Source organism: Helianthus annuus, chromosome 12 (genome assembly GCF_002127325.2).
Source record: "Helianthus annuus cultivar XRQ/B chromosome 12, HanXRQr2.0-SUNRISE, whole genome shotgun sequence".
NCBI classification, from domain to species: domain Eukaryota; kingdom Viridiplantae; phylum Streptophyta; class Magnoliopsida; order Asterales; family Asteraceae; genus Helianthus; species Helianthus annuus.
This window is the reverse complement of record NC_035444.2, coordinates 156,076,011-156,094,082: the sequence shown is the minus strand read 5'-3', so window position 1 is coordinate 156,094,082 and position 18,072 is coordinate 156,076,011. Positions and strand designations below refer to the sequence as shown.

The window sequence follows — 18,072 nt, the reverse complement described above, 5'->3', positions numbered from 1 at the left end:
TAGCCCCCACAAGCAAATGAATGCAAGTGCATCAAGACGCTAGGAATCTCCTCGTCGGGTATGCATCTTCGAACGACTTGATCCGGACAAAACTTGAATAAGTCTGGTTCTTCCAACTTGTAGTACTTGATTTGAGATAGGAAGTGCAACCTCTTCCTTCTATCCCAATGAGCCGGCAAGTCACCTGTAACCAAATAGTTGACAATATTAGCATACCATGGTAATATTCCAACTTTTAAAATTTGCTCATCGGGAAAATTCTCATTAATTTCTTCGCGGGAAGAATCCTCCACACTCAACCGAGACAAATGGTCCGCGACCACATTTTCACTCCCTTTCTTGTCTCGGATCTCCAAGTCAAACTCTTGTAGCAAAAGAACCCATCGGATTAGCCTCGGCTTCGCATCCTTCTCGTCCATGAGATACCTAACTGCAGAATGGTCAGAATAAACAATGACCTTAGTACCCCATATATAAGCACGAAACTTGTCCAACGCATATACCACCGCAAGTAGCTCTTTCTCGGTAGTTGTGTAATTCAATTGTGCATCCGAGAGAGTCTTACTTGCGTAGTAAATGGCAACCGATTTCTTATCTACCCTTTGACCCAACACGGCCCCCACCGCATAATCACTTGCATCACACATAATTTCGAATGGTAATGACCAATTCGGTGATTGCAAGATTGGGGCCTCAACCAATTTTTGTTTTAACACATTAAAAGCATTTTGACATTCTTGGTTAAATTCAAACGGTTGATCTTTTAACAATAATTTACAAAGAGGTTTGGTTATATCACTAAAACCTTTTATAAATCTCCTATAAAACCCCGCATGGCCCAAAAATGATCGAATACCCTTAACATTCGTGGGATAAGGCAAAGTAGAGATGACTTGCACTTTTGCACGGTCGACCTCTATCCCACGACTAGACACTACATGCCCCAACACAATCCCTTCTTGAACCATGAAATGGCTCTTTTCCCAACTCAAAACAAGATTTTTCTCAACACATCTTTTTAAAACTTTTTCGAGTTGGTCAAGGCATGTATCGAATGATGACCCAAATATCGAGAAATCATCCATGAAGATTTCCAAAGACTCCCCCACCATATCTGAAAAGATACTCATCATACACCTTTGAAAGGTGGCGAGGGCATTACAAAGTCCAAAAGGCATTCGCCTAAATGCGAAGGTACCGTATGGACAAGTAAAAGTAGTCTTTGCTTGGTCTTTCGGATGTATAGCAATTTGATTGTATCCGGAATAACCATCCAGAAAACAATAAAATTTTTGTCCGGCTAATTTCTCAACTATTTGATCAATAAATGGTAAAGGGAAATGATCCTTGGAAGTTGCAGCATTTAACTTCCTATAATCAATACAAATACGCCACCCGGTTACCGGCCGAGTGGCGACCTCTTCACCTGCGTCATTTGTGACGACTTGAATACCCGCCTTTTTTGGAACTGTTTGTGTCGGGCTCACCCATTGGCTATCCGAGATAGGGTATATTATACCCGCATCTAGCCACTTAAATACCTCTTTCTTGACCACCTCTCGCATATTTGGATTTAATCTCCGTTGCGTGTCGCGAGAGGGACTCATACCATCTTCCGTGATGATCTTGTGCATCACTACCGAGGGACTGATTCCCTTCAAATCCGCAATGGTCCATCCGATAGCGGCTCTATGGATGACCAATATCTTCATTAACTTTTCTTCTTGCTCCCCGGTTAAATTGGATGCAATAATTACCGGGAGCGTGCTACCTTCACCCACACAAGCATATTTAAGATGCTTGGGTAGCACCTTCAACTCTAACGCTGGAGGCTCTTCCAATGATGGCTTTAGCTTGGTGTCGATATTTTCTGGAATACTTTCCACTTGATGTGTCCAAGTAGGCCTTCCTTCCTTTGTTGCCAAAACCTCCAATTCCTTCATCTCTTCGTCCATGCTCCGATTTGTTTCTCCTTGTAACCTGTCAAACATGAAACACTCCTCTATTGTGTTTTCCTCTTCGACACTAGTATCACATAGAGGTATACACTCGTCAACGATGTCTGCCATGTAACATTCATCGCCAACTAGAGGATCCGTTAATCTCGAAAAGACATTTAACCGCAACCGACGGTTACCAAAAGTCATGTCGACCGTGCCCGATTTGCAATTAATTTGGGCATTCGATGTTGCCAAAAATGGTCGACCAAGGATCACCGTTGGTTGCTTGGTTCGGTCCAAGGAAACATAATCCAACACAAGAAAGTCCACCGGATAGTAAAAGTCCTCAACCTTAACTATTACATCGGTGACTATCCCACGGGGTAGTTTAGGAGTCAAGTCGGCTAACACCACGGTGGTGTTAGATACTTGAAGTGGACCAAAATCATATTGGTCATATATGCTACCCGGCAAGATACTCACACTTGCCCCAAGATCCAAAAGTGCCCGTGTCATTTTGAATTCACCCACTTGTATAGAAATAATGGGCGCCCCCGGATCTTGAAGTTTTGGTGGAAGTGCACCCGAAAGAATTGAACTCACATTTTCAATTAAATCAAGTTTCTTAGGAAACTTGTGAGTCCTCTTTTGGGTACATAAATCCTTCAAATATTTAGCATATGAAGGTATTTGCTTAATGGCATCTAAGAGTGGTAAGTTAATTTTAACTTGTTTAAAAATTTCCCACATCTCTTCTTGATGTGGACCCCTCTTGTTTACCACTTTCTTAGATGGTCCCAACAAAGCTTTGGGATAAGGGGCGGTATTAACCTCCACGCCCTTTTCCTTAGCCTTTGGGACAGGAACGGTCTCAACGGGGGTGTTAGTATTAATTTTTAGATCATTTTTCTTTTGACCCGTTTGCCCGTTTTTACCTTCATCATCACTCGCATCTTCCACCACCCCTTCAACAAACTTGGGTGATGGTGGCTCAACACCACTATCTATGACTCGACCACTACGCAAAGAAATTTGATTAATTGGTACCTCACGTGTGTTCCTCGAGCCTGACCCTTGGTGCTTGGGGTTCATCGTGGTATCACTTGGGAGTCCTCCTCCACTTCCACGCATTTGAGCCATCTCTTGAGCGAGTTGCCCTACTTGCTTCTCTAATGCCTTTTGAGACTTATCCTTCACTTCAAACTCTTTCTTCACTTCGGCTTTGAACTCTTGATATGAATTGGTAAGAGCTTGTTGTGAGTTAGTAAGAGCTTGTTGTGAGTTGGTAAGATTACTCACGGCATTCATGATAGCATCAAACTTCGAACTTATCGACTCATCACCTTGGGAGTTTGATGCACCACCCCCATTTCCACTTTGGTTGTAACCCCGTTGATAGTTGTTTTCACGACTTTGATATCCTTGGTTACCCCCTTGATTGTAATTCCTTTGGTAACCCCCTTGGTTACCACCTTGGCGATTATTATACGAGGATCCACCTTGACCACCTTGATTACCCGATTGAAAAGATACTCATCATACACCTTTGAAAGGTGGCGAGGGCATTACAAAGTCCAAAAGGCATTCGCCTAAATGCGAAGGTACCGTATGGACAAGTAAAAGTAGTCTTTGCTTGGTCTTCCGGATGTATAGCAATTTGATTGTGTCCGGAATAACCATCCAGAAAACAATAAAATTTTTGTCCGGCTAATTTCTCAACTATTTGATCAATAAATGGTAAAGGGAAATGATCCTTGGAAGTTGCAGCATTTAACTTCCTATAATCAATACAAATACGCCACCCGGTTACCGGCCGAGTGGCGACCTCTTCACCTGCGTCATTTGTGACGACTTGAATACCCGCCTTTTTTGGAACTGTTTGTGTCGGGCTCACCCATTGGCTATCCGAGATAGGGTATATTATACCCGCATCTAGCCACTTTAATACCTCTTTCTTGACCACCTCTCGCATATTTGGATTTAATCTCCGTTGCGTGTCGCGAGAGGGACTCATACCATCTTCCGTGATGATCTTGTGCATCACCACCGAGGGACTGATTCCCTTCAAATCCGCAATGGTCCATCCGATAGCGGCTCTATGGATGACCAATATCTTCATTAACTTTTCTTCTTGCTCCCCGGTTAAATTAGATGCAATAATTACCGGGAGCGTGCTACCTTCACCCACATAAGCATATTTAAGATGCTTGGGTAGCACCTTCAACTCTAACGCTGGAGGCTCTTCCAATGATGGCTTTAGCTTGGTGTCGATATTTTCCGGAAGACTTTCCACTTGATGTGTCCAAGTAGGCCTTCCTTCCTTTGTTGCCAAAACCTCCAATTCCTTCATCTCTTCGTCCATGCTCCGATTTGTTTCTCCTTGTAACCTGTCAAACATGAAACACTCCTCTATTGTGTTTTCCTCTTCGACACTAGTGTCACATAGAGGTATACACTCGTCAACGATGTCTGCCATGTAACATTCATCGCCAACTAGAGGATCCGTTAATCTCGAAAAGACATTTAACCGCAACCGACGGTTACCAAAAGTCATGTCGACCGTGCCCGATTTGCAATTAATTTGGGCATTCGATGTTGCCAAAAATGGTCGACCAAGGATCACCGTTGGTTGCTTGGTTCGGTCCAAGGAAACATAATCCAACACAAGAAAGTCCACCGGATAGTAAAAGTCCTCGACCTTAACTATTACATCGGTGACTATCCCACGGGGTAGTTTAGGAGTCAAGTCGGCTAACACCACGGTGAGTTAAATCAAGTTTCTTAGGAAACTTGTGAGTCCTCTTTTGGGTACATAAATCCTTCAAATATTTAGCATATGAAGGTATTTGCTTAATGGCATCTAAGAGTGGTAAGTTAATTTTAACTTGTTTAAAAATTTCCCACATCTCTTCTTGATGTGGACCCCTCTTGTTTACCACTTTCTTAGATGGTCCCAACAAAGCTTTGGGATAAGGGGCGGTATTAACCTCCACGCCCTTTTCCTTAGCCTTTGGGACAAGAACGGTCTCAACGTGGGTGTTAGTATTAATTTTTAGATCATTTTTCTTTTGACCCGTTTGCCCGTTTTTACCTTCATCATCACTCGCATCTTCCACCACCCCTTCAACAAACTTGGGTGATGGTGGCTCAACACCACTATCTATGACTCGACCACTACGCAAAGAAATTTGATTAATTGGTACCTCACGTGTGTTCCTCGAGCCTGACCCTTGGTGCTTGGGGTTCATCGTGGTATCACTTGGGAGTCCTCCTCCACTTCCACGCATTTGAGCCATCTCTTGAGCGAGTTGCCCTACTTGCTTCTCTAATGCCTTTTGAGACCTATCCTTCACTTCAAACTCTTTCTTCACTTCGGCTTTGAACTCTTGATATGAATTGGTAAGAGCTTGTTGTGAGTTAGTAAGAGCTTGTTGTGAGTTGGTAAGATTACTCGCGGCATTCATGATAGCATCAAACTTCGAACTTATCGACTCATCACCTTGGGAGTTTGATGCACCACCCCCATTTCCACTTTGGTTGTAACCCCGTTGATAGTTGCTTTCACGACTTTGATATCCTTGGTTACCCCCTTGATTGTAATTCCTTTGGTAACCCCCTTGGTTACCACCTTGGCGATTATTATACGAGGATCCACCTTGACCACCTTGATTACCCGATTGAAAAGATACTCATCATACACCTTTGAAAGGTGGCGAGGGCATTACAAAGTCCAAAAGGCATTCGCCTAAATGCGAAGGTACCGTATGGACAAGTAAAAGTAGTCTTTGCTTGGTCTTCCGGATGTATAGCAATTTGATTGTATCCGGAATAACCATCCAGAAAACAATAAAATTTTTGTCCGGCTAATTTCTCAACTATTTGATCAATAAATGGTAAAGGGAAATGATCCTTGGAAGTTGCAGCATTTAACTTCCTATAATCAATACAAATACGCCACCCGGTTACCGGCCGAGTGGCGACCTCTTCACCTGCGTCATTTGTGACGACTTGAATACCCGCCTTTTTTGGAACTGTTTGTGTCGGGCTCACCCATTGGCTATCCGAGATAGGGTATATTATACCCGCTTCTAGCCACTTTAATACCTCTTTCTTGACCACCTCTCGCATATTTGGATTTAATCTCCGTTGCGTGTCGCGAGAGGGACTCATACCATCTTCCGTGATGATCTTGTGCATCACCACCGAGGGACTGATTCCCTTCAAATCCGCAATGGTCCATCCGATAGCGGCTCTATGTATGACCAATATCTTCATTAACTTTTCTTCTTGCTCCCCGGTTAAATTAGATGCAATAATTACCGGGAGCGTGCTACCTTCACCCACATAAGCATATTTAAGATGCTTGGGTAGCACCTTCAACTCTAACGCTGGAGGCTCTTCCAATGATGGCTTTAGCTTGGTGTCGATATTTTCCGGAAGACTTTCCACTTGATGTGTCCAAGTAGGCCTTCCTTCCTTTGTTGCCAAAACCTCCAATTCCTTCATCTCTTCGTCCATGCTCCGATTTGTTTCTCCTTGTAACCTGTCAAACATGAAACACTCCTCTATTGTGTTTTCCTCTTCGACACTAGTGTCACATAGAGGTATACACTCGTCAACGATGTCTGCCATGTAACATTCATCGCCAACTAGAGGATCCGTTAATCTCGAAAAGACATTTAACCGCAACCGACGGTTACCAAAAGTCATGTCGACCGTGCCCGATTTGCAATTAATTTGGGCATTCGATGTTGCCAAAAATGGTCGACCAAGGATCACCGTTGGTTGCTTGGTTCGGTCCAAGGAAACATAATCCAACACAAGAAAGTCCACCGGATAGTAAAAGTCCTCGACCTTAACTATTACATCGGTGACTATCCCACGGGGTAGTTTAGGAGTCAAGTCGGCTAACACCACGGTGAGTTAAATCAAGTTTCTTAGGAAACTTGTGAGTCCTCTTTTGGGTACATAAATCCTTCAAATATTTAGCATATGAAGGTATTTGCTTAATGGCATCTAAGAGTGGTAAGTTAATTTTAACTTGTTTAAAAATTTCCCACATCTCTTCTTGATGTGGACCCCTCTTGTTTACCACTTTCTTAGATGGTCCCAACAAAGCTTTGGGATAAGGGGCGGTATTAACCTCCACGCCCTTTTCCTTAGCCTTTGGGACAAGAACGGTCTCAACGGGGGTGTTAGTATTAATTTTTAGATCATTTTTCTTTTGACCCGTTTGCCCGTTTTTACCTTCATCATCACTCGCATCTTCCACCACCCCTTCAACAAACTTGGGTGATGGTGGCTCAACACCACTATCTATGACTCGACCACTACGCAAAGAAATTTGATTAATTGGTACCTCACGTGTGTTCCTCGAGCCTGACCCTTGGTGCTTGGGGTTCATCGTGGTATCACTTGGGAGTCCTCCTCCACTTCCACGCATTTGAGCCATCTCTTGAGCGAGTTGCCCTACTTGCTTCTCTAATGCCTTTTGAGACCTATCCTTCACTTCAAACTCTTTCTTCACTTCGGCTTTGAACTCTTGATATGAATTGGTAAGAGCTTGTTGTGAGTTAGTAAGAGCTTGTTGTGAGTTGGTAAGATTACTCGCGGCATTCATGATAGCATCAAACTTCGAACTTATCGACTCATCACCTTGGGAGTTTGATGCACCACCCCCATTTCCACTTTGGTTGTAACCCCGTTGATAGTTGCTTTCACGACTTTGATATCCTTGGTTACCCCCTTGATTGTAATTCCTTTGGTAACCCCCTTGGTTACCACCTTGGCGATTATTATACGAGGATCCACCTTGACCACCTTGATTACCCGATTGAAAATTCGGGTTCATTTGATTCGAAGAATTACCATACCGAAAATTAGGGTGATTTCTCAAGCCCGGATGGTAAGTGTTGGAGTTCATGTCATATTGCTTTCGGTCCCCATACACTTGATTGCTAAGATATATTTTTGTGTTTTTGTTTGATTGGAAGATGTGAAATAGAATTACTAAATTGATTAATTAGACTAACTATGAGAGATTACTAAATGCAAGTATTAAAAATGATTGTTTGAACAATAATGATAAAACAAGGTTCACACCCGGTTTCAACAATTGCAAGACTTAGGGTTACTATGTATTTTAATTAGTTTTACTTGAAATAGTTCATTAACGGGTCGCAATCACAAAGCTTAGGTGTCAATCGCTATCATCGTTGTAAACAACGGACCATGATACACTTCGTTACTTTGGACTAGCAAATCCTACCAAAAGACAAGGCATAAATACGTGTACTCATTTCACAAAGTCAAATTTAATCATTCACTCGACAGTTTGCAAATTCAATACCAACGTAGGACAATTGTCTAAGATTCAAACGCAATTCAAGTTGTCACAAAACAATTAACAAAACATAATAAACCCTAAACCTTACAAAAGTCTACACCGGGGTGAAACCTCCAAAGAATTAGCCGAGCATGATCGAAGAAACTTGATCACCGGATGTTGGAAGCATGAATTGGATCATTGTGAAGCTTTGAAGATGGATTGATGGATGAAGGTTAGGGATTTGGATGATTGGTGATGGTGAATGGATGAGTGAATTGATGGATTGGGGAATTCGTGGAGCTAGGGTTTCGAATCAAGAAGGTGATGATGAATTGTCCTTGATTCGGGTTGTAGAGAGGATGATAGATGGAATGGTGGGTGAAAAATTGGATCGTTCTCGCTCCAAGATGAAGTTTCAAAAACAAACTAAAGTGTAACTCCCGTAATTGATGACCAACAACCCCCTTTAACTCGTTCCAAACCCCAAAAGACTAAAATTCACGTCGTCAGTATTTGGAAGCTGTCGCCGACGGCCTGAAGCCCCGTCGGCGACGGTGCTTGCTTCTCCACTTTTGGCCGACGGCTTGCTTCGCTGTCTACGGACATTCTGAGCGATGGTGATATGCGTAGACCGTCGGCGACGGCCCCTTTGGGCGTCGGCGACGGTGCCCCAAAACTTCACTTTCTGTTTTTCGCGTCCCTTGCTTCCGGTTGACCCGTGTCGCTTCCCGGTGGCTCGTTTTTCATTCCGGTGACCTGTAAAGCTCCCGAAAAGCTCCTTAAACTCTGCTAGACCTGCAAAATACATATCTAATCAAAAGTAGGCTATTCGAAACTAAAACTTGTGTAATAACATCAATTTAAGCAATTACAAGCACCGGTTTTCAACCACGTATCAACGCCATCGCGAATCCAGATCTTGTTCTGAATGTTCGCAACGGAGTAAACTGGGTGAAGGGTTTTGGTATCGGATCTAGCATCAGAATGTTGGGAGTGAGCTTCATCGCCTGCCATTGTTGATGGAGTAAAAGATGAAAAAGAAGGAAAAGAAAAAGACAAAATATGGTAGGGTTGAGGCTATGGATGAAAGCTAGGGATAGATGCTATAGGCTCTGTACCATAAAAGTATTCATGTATTGTATTTCGAATGAATGGAGTGTACAGGGGACCCTATTACTTATAGGGGTATAGCCTAACAAACATAACAAACATCACACTAAATATGGGATACAATATCACATCAAATACTATAGAATATCTCATAAAATATACTATATATACTATGCTAATATGGCTTACCTTGTAAGGGGGGAGCACCGCCATCAGCTAATCGAACGGTTTAAACGGCAATCCTTTCGTAAATATAACATTATTCCACTTCCACTTTTTGGGGCGCGTTGCACGTGCGGGCTTCTGCGTTTCTGCATCTTTCAGTAACCGCACACGCCTTCTCTCGTTTAGATTTAGATTTTTCACCAGTTGATCGTTACACACGCCATAACATATAAAAAAACATAAAACATATATAATATTAACAGTAATATCAAAAGTCAAAACTCTAAAGTGCCAATATTTGAAACATAATCTAATCGTAAACGATGAAATCTTCCTCCGATTCCACATCAACCAAGGCATCTATAATAACGGTCAATACCGCCAATATAGCGGTTCCACTATTCTGGACCACCGCTATTTTGGAAGGCTCAATAACCGCTAGGAATGGGATCAAATACAAACACTTAAGTTTGTAAGAACCATAAGAACCAATACATAATTGACAAGTGTCCATCAATAAAAAATTAGTTTAGGGGTAATTTAGACTTTTTGACCATATTTATTTATAACTAATTAAAAATAATTACAAAAAATATAATCAGCACAACACTATATAATTAGCACAACATCATTAATCGTTCTTCATTATCAGCACATCGTCCTCGAATCGTTCTCCATTATCAACATAAACGACATTAGCACAACATCTTCAATCGTTCTCCATTATCAGCACACCAGATGTGCTGATTATATCTACTTTTGGTGTTTGTTTGTATTATTTTGTAATTAACACATAATCAGCACCTTATTAGCACAAATATAAAACACCTTTTGTTAACTTTTTTTAAAAAACACTTTTATAAATACAAAAAGGTATAGCAATATGGTACTCATATTAAAGATAAAAAATACTTGATTTTATGGTATATATTTTTAAAAAAAATAATGAAGTATATAAAAGTTATTTTAGTTTAAAAAACCTTGGTGGAATTTGTATTTAATAGAAAATGGTCAAATGACTAGCAATTTACAAAATTACCCCTAATTTGTTAGTAGTAATTTTTAATTATAAGAGTTTTATTTATAATCAATATCAACCCTTGATTTAAATTAACAATGGTTCAGATCTGTTCTTACGGTTCTTATAATTAGCACTGTTTGTACAGGATCTCAACCCATAACCGCTATCCCACAGCTATTGACTGCCCCAATATAGAACACCCAACCCAAATTGATCACATAAATCCATAGAACTAAAATCATCATAATCCAAAACCATAAACAAAAGATGTGGTGGTATTACAAGAAATCTTACCGGATTAATACAAACACAAAGAACAAATTATTGGTAAAACTGAGATGATTGAAAACGATATATCAACGATTACCGAAGGTGATTGGAAATTACTGTTTTGCGATTGGTAATCTGGATGAACCGGGGGAATATCTTTAAGGGAAGGGCAAATGGGAACGATATCGGTTGGGGGATTGGGAACGTCAACTGGAATTCTGCATTCAAATGGCAGATTAATGATATTAATGGCTAATTGATGAAGAGAGGGATTGTGTAATCGACTGCGTTGCGACGGAGTCGATAATACTGAGCAGACCGTTTACTTCCGTTTCTCTCACCGCACAAAATCCACATATATTATACGATATCTTAAATTACAAAGTCGGTGGCCTCCGCCACCGACAATTCCTCCGTTTTTGTATTATACGCATGTCCCGACAACTTCTCCATTTTTGAGCTTCTTACTCAAAAGCCAGCAGCCATTGTTGACTTTAGCTTGCCCCATTTTTTTCCAAATATAATCTCAAGTACTGCTTTTTACCATCCAAGTTTCTGGTAGTATACTTCATACCCCCCAACTTTATCATAGGTTTCTTTTTACCCACAACTTTATCAAATCTTATTATTAACTTCTCAAGTCCTTAAGTTTAGAAAATCTAATTTTTAACCCCATAGATTTTTATTGAACTTTGTAAAATGTCACTTTCACCCCTTGAGAGTTTTAACTTGATGGTATAAATTCAAGTTAGTCGGGTCGCATATAATACGTTATGATTGTACGGTATAAATTCGATTTGCGTTATGTTTTGATCCAATCGCAGTGCAATTATATGTTACACTGAGTTAAACCGGATACGTCCAAACACGTGTTTTCATAACGTTAACGCATTACATAACGCTTGGACTAATCCGTTCGACGTTTGCAATGTATCCGCGTCGCAACGCGCGCGGGTCTTATTACTAGCTTATACTTAAAAGACAAAGTCGGTGGCATCGGCCACCGACCATACAAGCCCAAACAAAAGTTCAAAAACGACAAAGGCCCATAAAGACTTTAGTGGATTTCTAATGCAAGTGGATTGCTTGAAATTTTCCCCTATTTGTCTTTTGCTGGTGAACAATTACTAACTGAGTAACTGGACGCCAATGCATTTATATCATTTCATAAATCATTTCAACTATTATATTAAGACACCTCCCAACGACTCATAATTTATTAACAGGTTTTAAATATATTAGTCACCGTTGAATTTAAAGCTAAATAGAAAGTACCTCGCCTGTGTTTTGACGTAAATTTTATTTGGCAACGAGTCAGATCAAGTATAATACGCTTTCATTTCACGGTATAAATTTGAGTTACTGTACGTTTGATGCCACTAAGTATTTATGAAAAGGCAAGGGTGGTGTAGTGATTGGGTGAAACCCCACTAAACGAACCAACCCGAGGTCGATTCCGTTTCTTTTGTACGGTTTAAATTTGATTTACTTTACTTTTTTATCCAACCGCAATGCTTATATAGATTACACTAAGTTAGATTTTAATGCGTAAACACACGCGTTTTTCATATGGGTAACGCATCGCATAATGTTGGACTAATCCACTCGATGTTTCAACGTGCTACAAGTAAAATTTCAATTCTTGATGTTATTATGTCTTTTAATTACACGCGTCAATTTTCTGTTTATATATGTTTAATGCTTTTTTCGATTCATTTCCTATGTATGAATCGGTCATATATAGATATGTTATGATTGTACATTAAAATTTTGATTGCTTTAGATAATCTTGATCCAATATCATGATGCTATTAAGTTAACTTGGATACGTCAAAATGTGCGTCACACAACGTTTGGATTAATCCATTCGATGTTTAAAATGTACCCGTGCCGCAACGCGCGCGGGTCTAATTACTAGTTTATCTTATGATTTATCATGTCGATTATGACGAATATAAAAACAATAAAGGGCACAAGGAGCGTCACGCAGGTAGGGATGGGCGAGTACTTCTGATATTCTCATACCCTGTTGCGTTGGTCTCAACTCAAATAGAGGAGGGTGGGTCGGAGTTTAGGGTAATAGCTACCGAGCCGAGTAACAAGAATATGTGAATTTTTTTTTTACCGTTGGTGTTGCTTCTTCGTTAACGACTGGTGCCGAACTATGAAAGGGTCGTTGTTATTAGAAGATAGGATATAAGCTAGATATAAGGCATCGGTTTATATTTATATGTTAGATTGTTGTTATTATTATTATTATTATTATTATTATTATTATTATTATTATTATTATTATTATGTTAGTTTAGTTTAGTTTAGTGGCGGTTATGATATTAATCGGCCATGTATATATGTAATATTAGGATGAACATTATCATTTACCAATTCTAATAGAAGAACACATTCATCCCTATTCTCTCAAAACCCTAATATTCGATCACAGATAAAAGATTCAATAAAGTAGTATCAGAGCCACAACGATTCAAAGTTTTTTTATCACAGATTTTATTCAACAAAGAAGATTCAACGTCATAATCTTAAAACGCAACAAATTCAATCATGACCACGGTGAACGGAGGATTTCAAACACAAATTCCAAAACTACAGGGGCAAAACTATTATCACTGGCACATTCAAATGAAGGTATTACTGGATCACAAGATCTGTGGACGATTGTTGAAGAAGGTTACAATGATCTTCCAAGTCAAGCATCTGAAAATGATCGAAATGCCCATAAAGAAAAAGTAAAAAAAGGACAAGAAGGCATTACATATTATTTTCCAAGCGGTCAATGAGATTGTCTTCGAACGAATCGCAACATGCAGAATTTCTAAAGAAGCGTGGGATGTCTTGCATAAAGCATACAAAGGAGAACACGGAGTGAAAACGGTAAAACTTCAAACCCTAAGATGTGAGTTTGATGCACTAAGAATGAAGGAAAACGAAACAATAGAAGAATACATGAATAGAACAACGATTATAGTGAATCAATTACGTTTAAATGAAGAAAATATCACAGAACAACGAATTGTAGAGAAGATTCTTAGAAGTTTAACACGGAAATACGAATCAGTTGTGGTTGCAATAGAAGAATCAAAGGATTTAACCACAATTTCCACGGAAGAATTGCTTGGTATTTTACAATCACATGAATTAAGATTAAAACAATATGATAATAATCCAATGGAGTAAGCATTTTAAATGCAAAGCAACAATTCAGATCGGTCAAGACAGAACATATATGAATATGCCGGTAGAGGACGAGGTAGAGGAAGAGGAAGATCATATGCGCAGATTCGGTGTTATAACTGCAAGAAATTAGGACATATGGCACGTTTTTGCCAACGAAAAGACGAGAATGATAGAAATGGGAATGCTCTTTTACACAAAGAGGAAACGGAAGAAAGAAGTGATGATACGATGTTTATGATATTTATCGTAGAGAAAGTAACGAAGGATGATTGTTGGTATTTAGACAGTGGATGCAACAATCACATGACAAGAAACAAGAACTTATTCATTACACTGAATGAATCAGAACGAAGGGAAGTAAGAACCAGAGATAATAAGAAACTAAAAGTATTGGGATGTGGTGATGTATCAATTAAAGTGAAGGGAGTAGAAAAGAAAGTTCCAAACGTGTTCTATGTTGAAGGCTTAAAACACAATCTGTTAAGAGTGGGACACTTAGTTAAAAAAGGATATGAAGTGAATTTTGCCAATCAGGAATGCATGATCAGAGATTCTACAGGTGTATGCATTGGTTTGGTTAAGATGACAGGAAACAAAATGTTTCCACTTCATCTTAATCATGATGTAACACCTCGAGTCTGTAACATAATGACACAAGACGTGTGTGTTCTATGGCATAGAAGATATGGTCATCTAAACTTCGACACTTTGCACAACATGGGAACTTATAAGATCGTTAAAGGCTTACCAAAGATTCCTAAGGCAACTAACAGTATTTGTGAAGGTTGTTTGTTTGGGAAGCATGCAAGAAAATCATTTCCAAAACAAGCAACATGGCATGCTGAGAAACCACTTCAACTCATTCACTCGGATATATGTGGACCAATGAGAACATCATCGATTGGAGGGTGTAAATACTTTATTACTTTCATAGATGATTTCTCAAGGAAGATGTGACAACCCGAATATCTAAGGTTAGCACTACTTAAACCCCACATCCTTCGGCGCGCGTGTCTTTACGTTTAATTTCCCTATTTTGTGCTATTATGTGAGACTTGTTAAATTACACTCGTGCACCCAAAAAAAAATGTTCTTATGTGTATAGATCGGGTGGTGATCCGATCAAGTCACCACTCGATAATTTGCACTAAACAAAGCTGAACTCCAAATCAATATCAATTGTTGAAACAATTTTCAAATCATTACAAATTTCATTTGCAAATGTCAGTACATATCAACTCTAATTGGGCCGCACATCATCCTGAAAACAGTTCAATTTTATGGCCGACAATGTTGATACTAATCACTATACTATTGGGCCACTTGACTTTAATGAACCAGACAATATATGACTAATCAGATCACGTGGACATGTAAGACTTTTGAGTGAAGGATAAATGAATCAGAAGTTCACGTGATGTATTAACCCAAGGCAAAACTTAAAATGAACGCCCGAATCTGTTTAACACTTACGCACATTCACATGGGCCGGAGGCCACACCTCTCTTGTATCATTCCCCACATCACTCGGAGCCCATTCCGAGTACATATACACACCCAATTACATCGGACTTATGTTTGGGCCTAGTGGAGCCCAGAGGAAGCCTAGAGTTGGGTCGGTTGTTATTATTAGCGTATATACACATGCATACGCAAGAAGATTAGGGCGTTCTCATAATTAAGCACTCTCAGAATTATTAACAAACCCTAATCGTCTCCCCTCCACCTTCTCCGTAACTCGACGGACCTTTTCCATTCTCGAAGCTTGCTCGCACACACTCTCTACTCTCCGGTTAGTTTACTGATTCCAGTTTAGTGTTGGATATTCTTGTTAATCTTGAATGTGTATTACATGCTAGAGTTGTCATGCTATGTACACGAGACTAAGTCTAGATACAGGATATTAATTGCATGTTGATTTGGATACTAGTGAACTGACTTGAATTAGTCATTAGTAAATTGTGATGTGATGATGATTCTATTGATTGGTGCATGGTTTGTGGGTATTGTGGCATAATAACCTTCCTCGATGTGATGAATATGTGGATTAGTCCATGTGAGTAATCTTGATATTATCAAACAAAGTGGGAAATATAATCAAAAGTGGCGGCCATGTGACTTTGTCAGTAATAATTGCTAGTACTATGTGGTTAATTCATTTTGATGATAATGATTAGTTGTTGGAATAGTGATGATAGTTGGTTTGCTGTGAACGTGAACGAGGATCGCATGTTTCCTATATGATCCGATTAGGTTGTGATTTGATCTGGGGGTTTAATGAATGGTAATGTGGGAGCCGGTTAAATATCTATCGATGATGTTGGATTTTAATGATATTAATAATGCTGGGTAATGATATGGATTACAACGACAGAAACTTGGTGAATTTCATTATTGATGATAGTAACAGTAGGTCAATATCAACCTCTTATAAAGATTGAAATTGTTTAAAATTAAATAGGTGAGAATTGAGACCTGGGGTAGACATTTGTAACTGGACTACATAACTATTGTTGATTTAGAATTGGACTTGTGTAACATCAGGAATGGGTAGGGATGGCAATGGGTCGGGTTTGGGACGGGTTTAGGTAATCCCAAACCCAAACCCGATTAGATAAGCTTGTCCCAAACCCGTCCCAAAACCCGTCGGGTTTCTAGCGGGTAAATACCCATCGGGTATCGTGTATACCCGCGGGTTTCGGGTAAACCCATTAATTTAAAAAGATTACTCGTTGGGTATACTGATCTCAAAACCCGTTGGGTATCTACCGGTAACTACTAACCGGTTACATTTTGTATTGTTATTATAAAAATATATAACAAATAACTACAATGTATACGGAATAGAATACATATATGTGTAAAAAATGGATGTATCATATATATACATATTAATAATATAAAAGAAATTATATCGGGTATACAATCGGGTAAACGGGTACACTTTATCGGGTAATTGGGTCGGGTAAACGGGTATATCAATAAATCCCAAACCCGTCCCAAACCCGCGAAAAAAATAAAAACTATTCCCAAACCCGTCGCAAACCCGATTAACCGACCCAAAACCCGTCCCAAATGTGTCGGGTTTCGGGTTTACCCATCGGGTTCAGGTTTGATTGCCATCCCTAGGAATGGGCCGCTTAGGCTGGGCCAGCGATTGAAGTGGTACCGCAAGGGTACTGTGGGCCGGGGGTCCCATGAGTTGGGCTGGGAAACACGAGGCCACGGATTGGCAGCGGGGTCACGGGCCTATTTATATCGAGTCCACAGCCTTCAGGCTAGACATTACGGGCTCCGGTTGGGTTGCTCTCACACGCATCAACTGGGCCGCACAACACTTGTAACGAACTCGTTTAAACCATTGGACCATACATGTTCGATAACTGTGCTTGAAGTGTGTGCTAGTAGATTTTGTATGTATGTATATGGTATGTTTAGGCGGTTACATGTTAAGCGATTGTACGGTGGCTCTAGGTGAATGAATAAACTGTCATGCTTTGAATTACGTGTGTGCGTTACATGTACCGTGAATGTGTTTTATGTGATCAATGAATACATGAATTACTTGAATATGAAAACTGTTGTTCATATGCACGTAAAACTGACTGATATCGGTAACTCCTTTAGGACGTACTTGATTAACTGTCACGGCCCCCGACCCGGTTTGACCCGTTTCAGGAGCCGCGGGACAGGAATCCCGTGGTATTTAATTTAAGCGACAGCGGAAGTCTAAAAACAGGATCTTTCAATAATTTAAACTGCTCGTTCATAACTTAGGGATAAATTCCCGAAATTTACAATAATGTGATTTCTCAGGGAAATCTTTATTTTCAAAACATGTTCATTTATTTATTTACATTGAGCCACTTTTCTAAGCTGGGAGTGCTCCGCGGCACTTTTCTTTCCTCATACCAGATCACCTGAAACATCTTTGAAAAAGGTTTTGTCAGCGGGGAAATACTGAGTGAATCATTCATTTTACTGAAAACGACACATTTGTTATAATCTACAGTATTAAGGGGAATTACAATGTTTCTGATATCAAA

At 39.9% G+C, this 18,072-nt stretch overlaps 1 protein-coding gene across 4 annotated transcripts in view; it reads right to left on the bottom strand.

The window, feature by feature from the left end:
- LOC110881291 (5'-3' exoribonuclease 3-like) overlaps positions 1 to 11,117 on the bottom strand; it is a 54,070-nt gene extending 42,953 nt beyond the window's left edge. For 3 of the 4 annotated variants that reach the window (XR_004873892.1, XM_035980466.1, XM_035980467.1), the window contains exon 1: positions 9,568 to 9,978. Coding sequence is in view for 3 of the 4 variants with exons in the window: in XM_035980466.1 (XP_035836359.1) it covers positions 9,568 to 9,591 (24 nt within the window). In the remaining variant the exon portion in view is untranslated. Of the gene's footprint in view, positions 1 to 9,567; positions 9,979 to 10,858 lie in introns of those variants that run through there. The other variant, XM_035980465.1, reaches the window with a different exon arrangement.
- Positions 11,118 to 18,072: the final 6,955 nt, after the last annotated feature.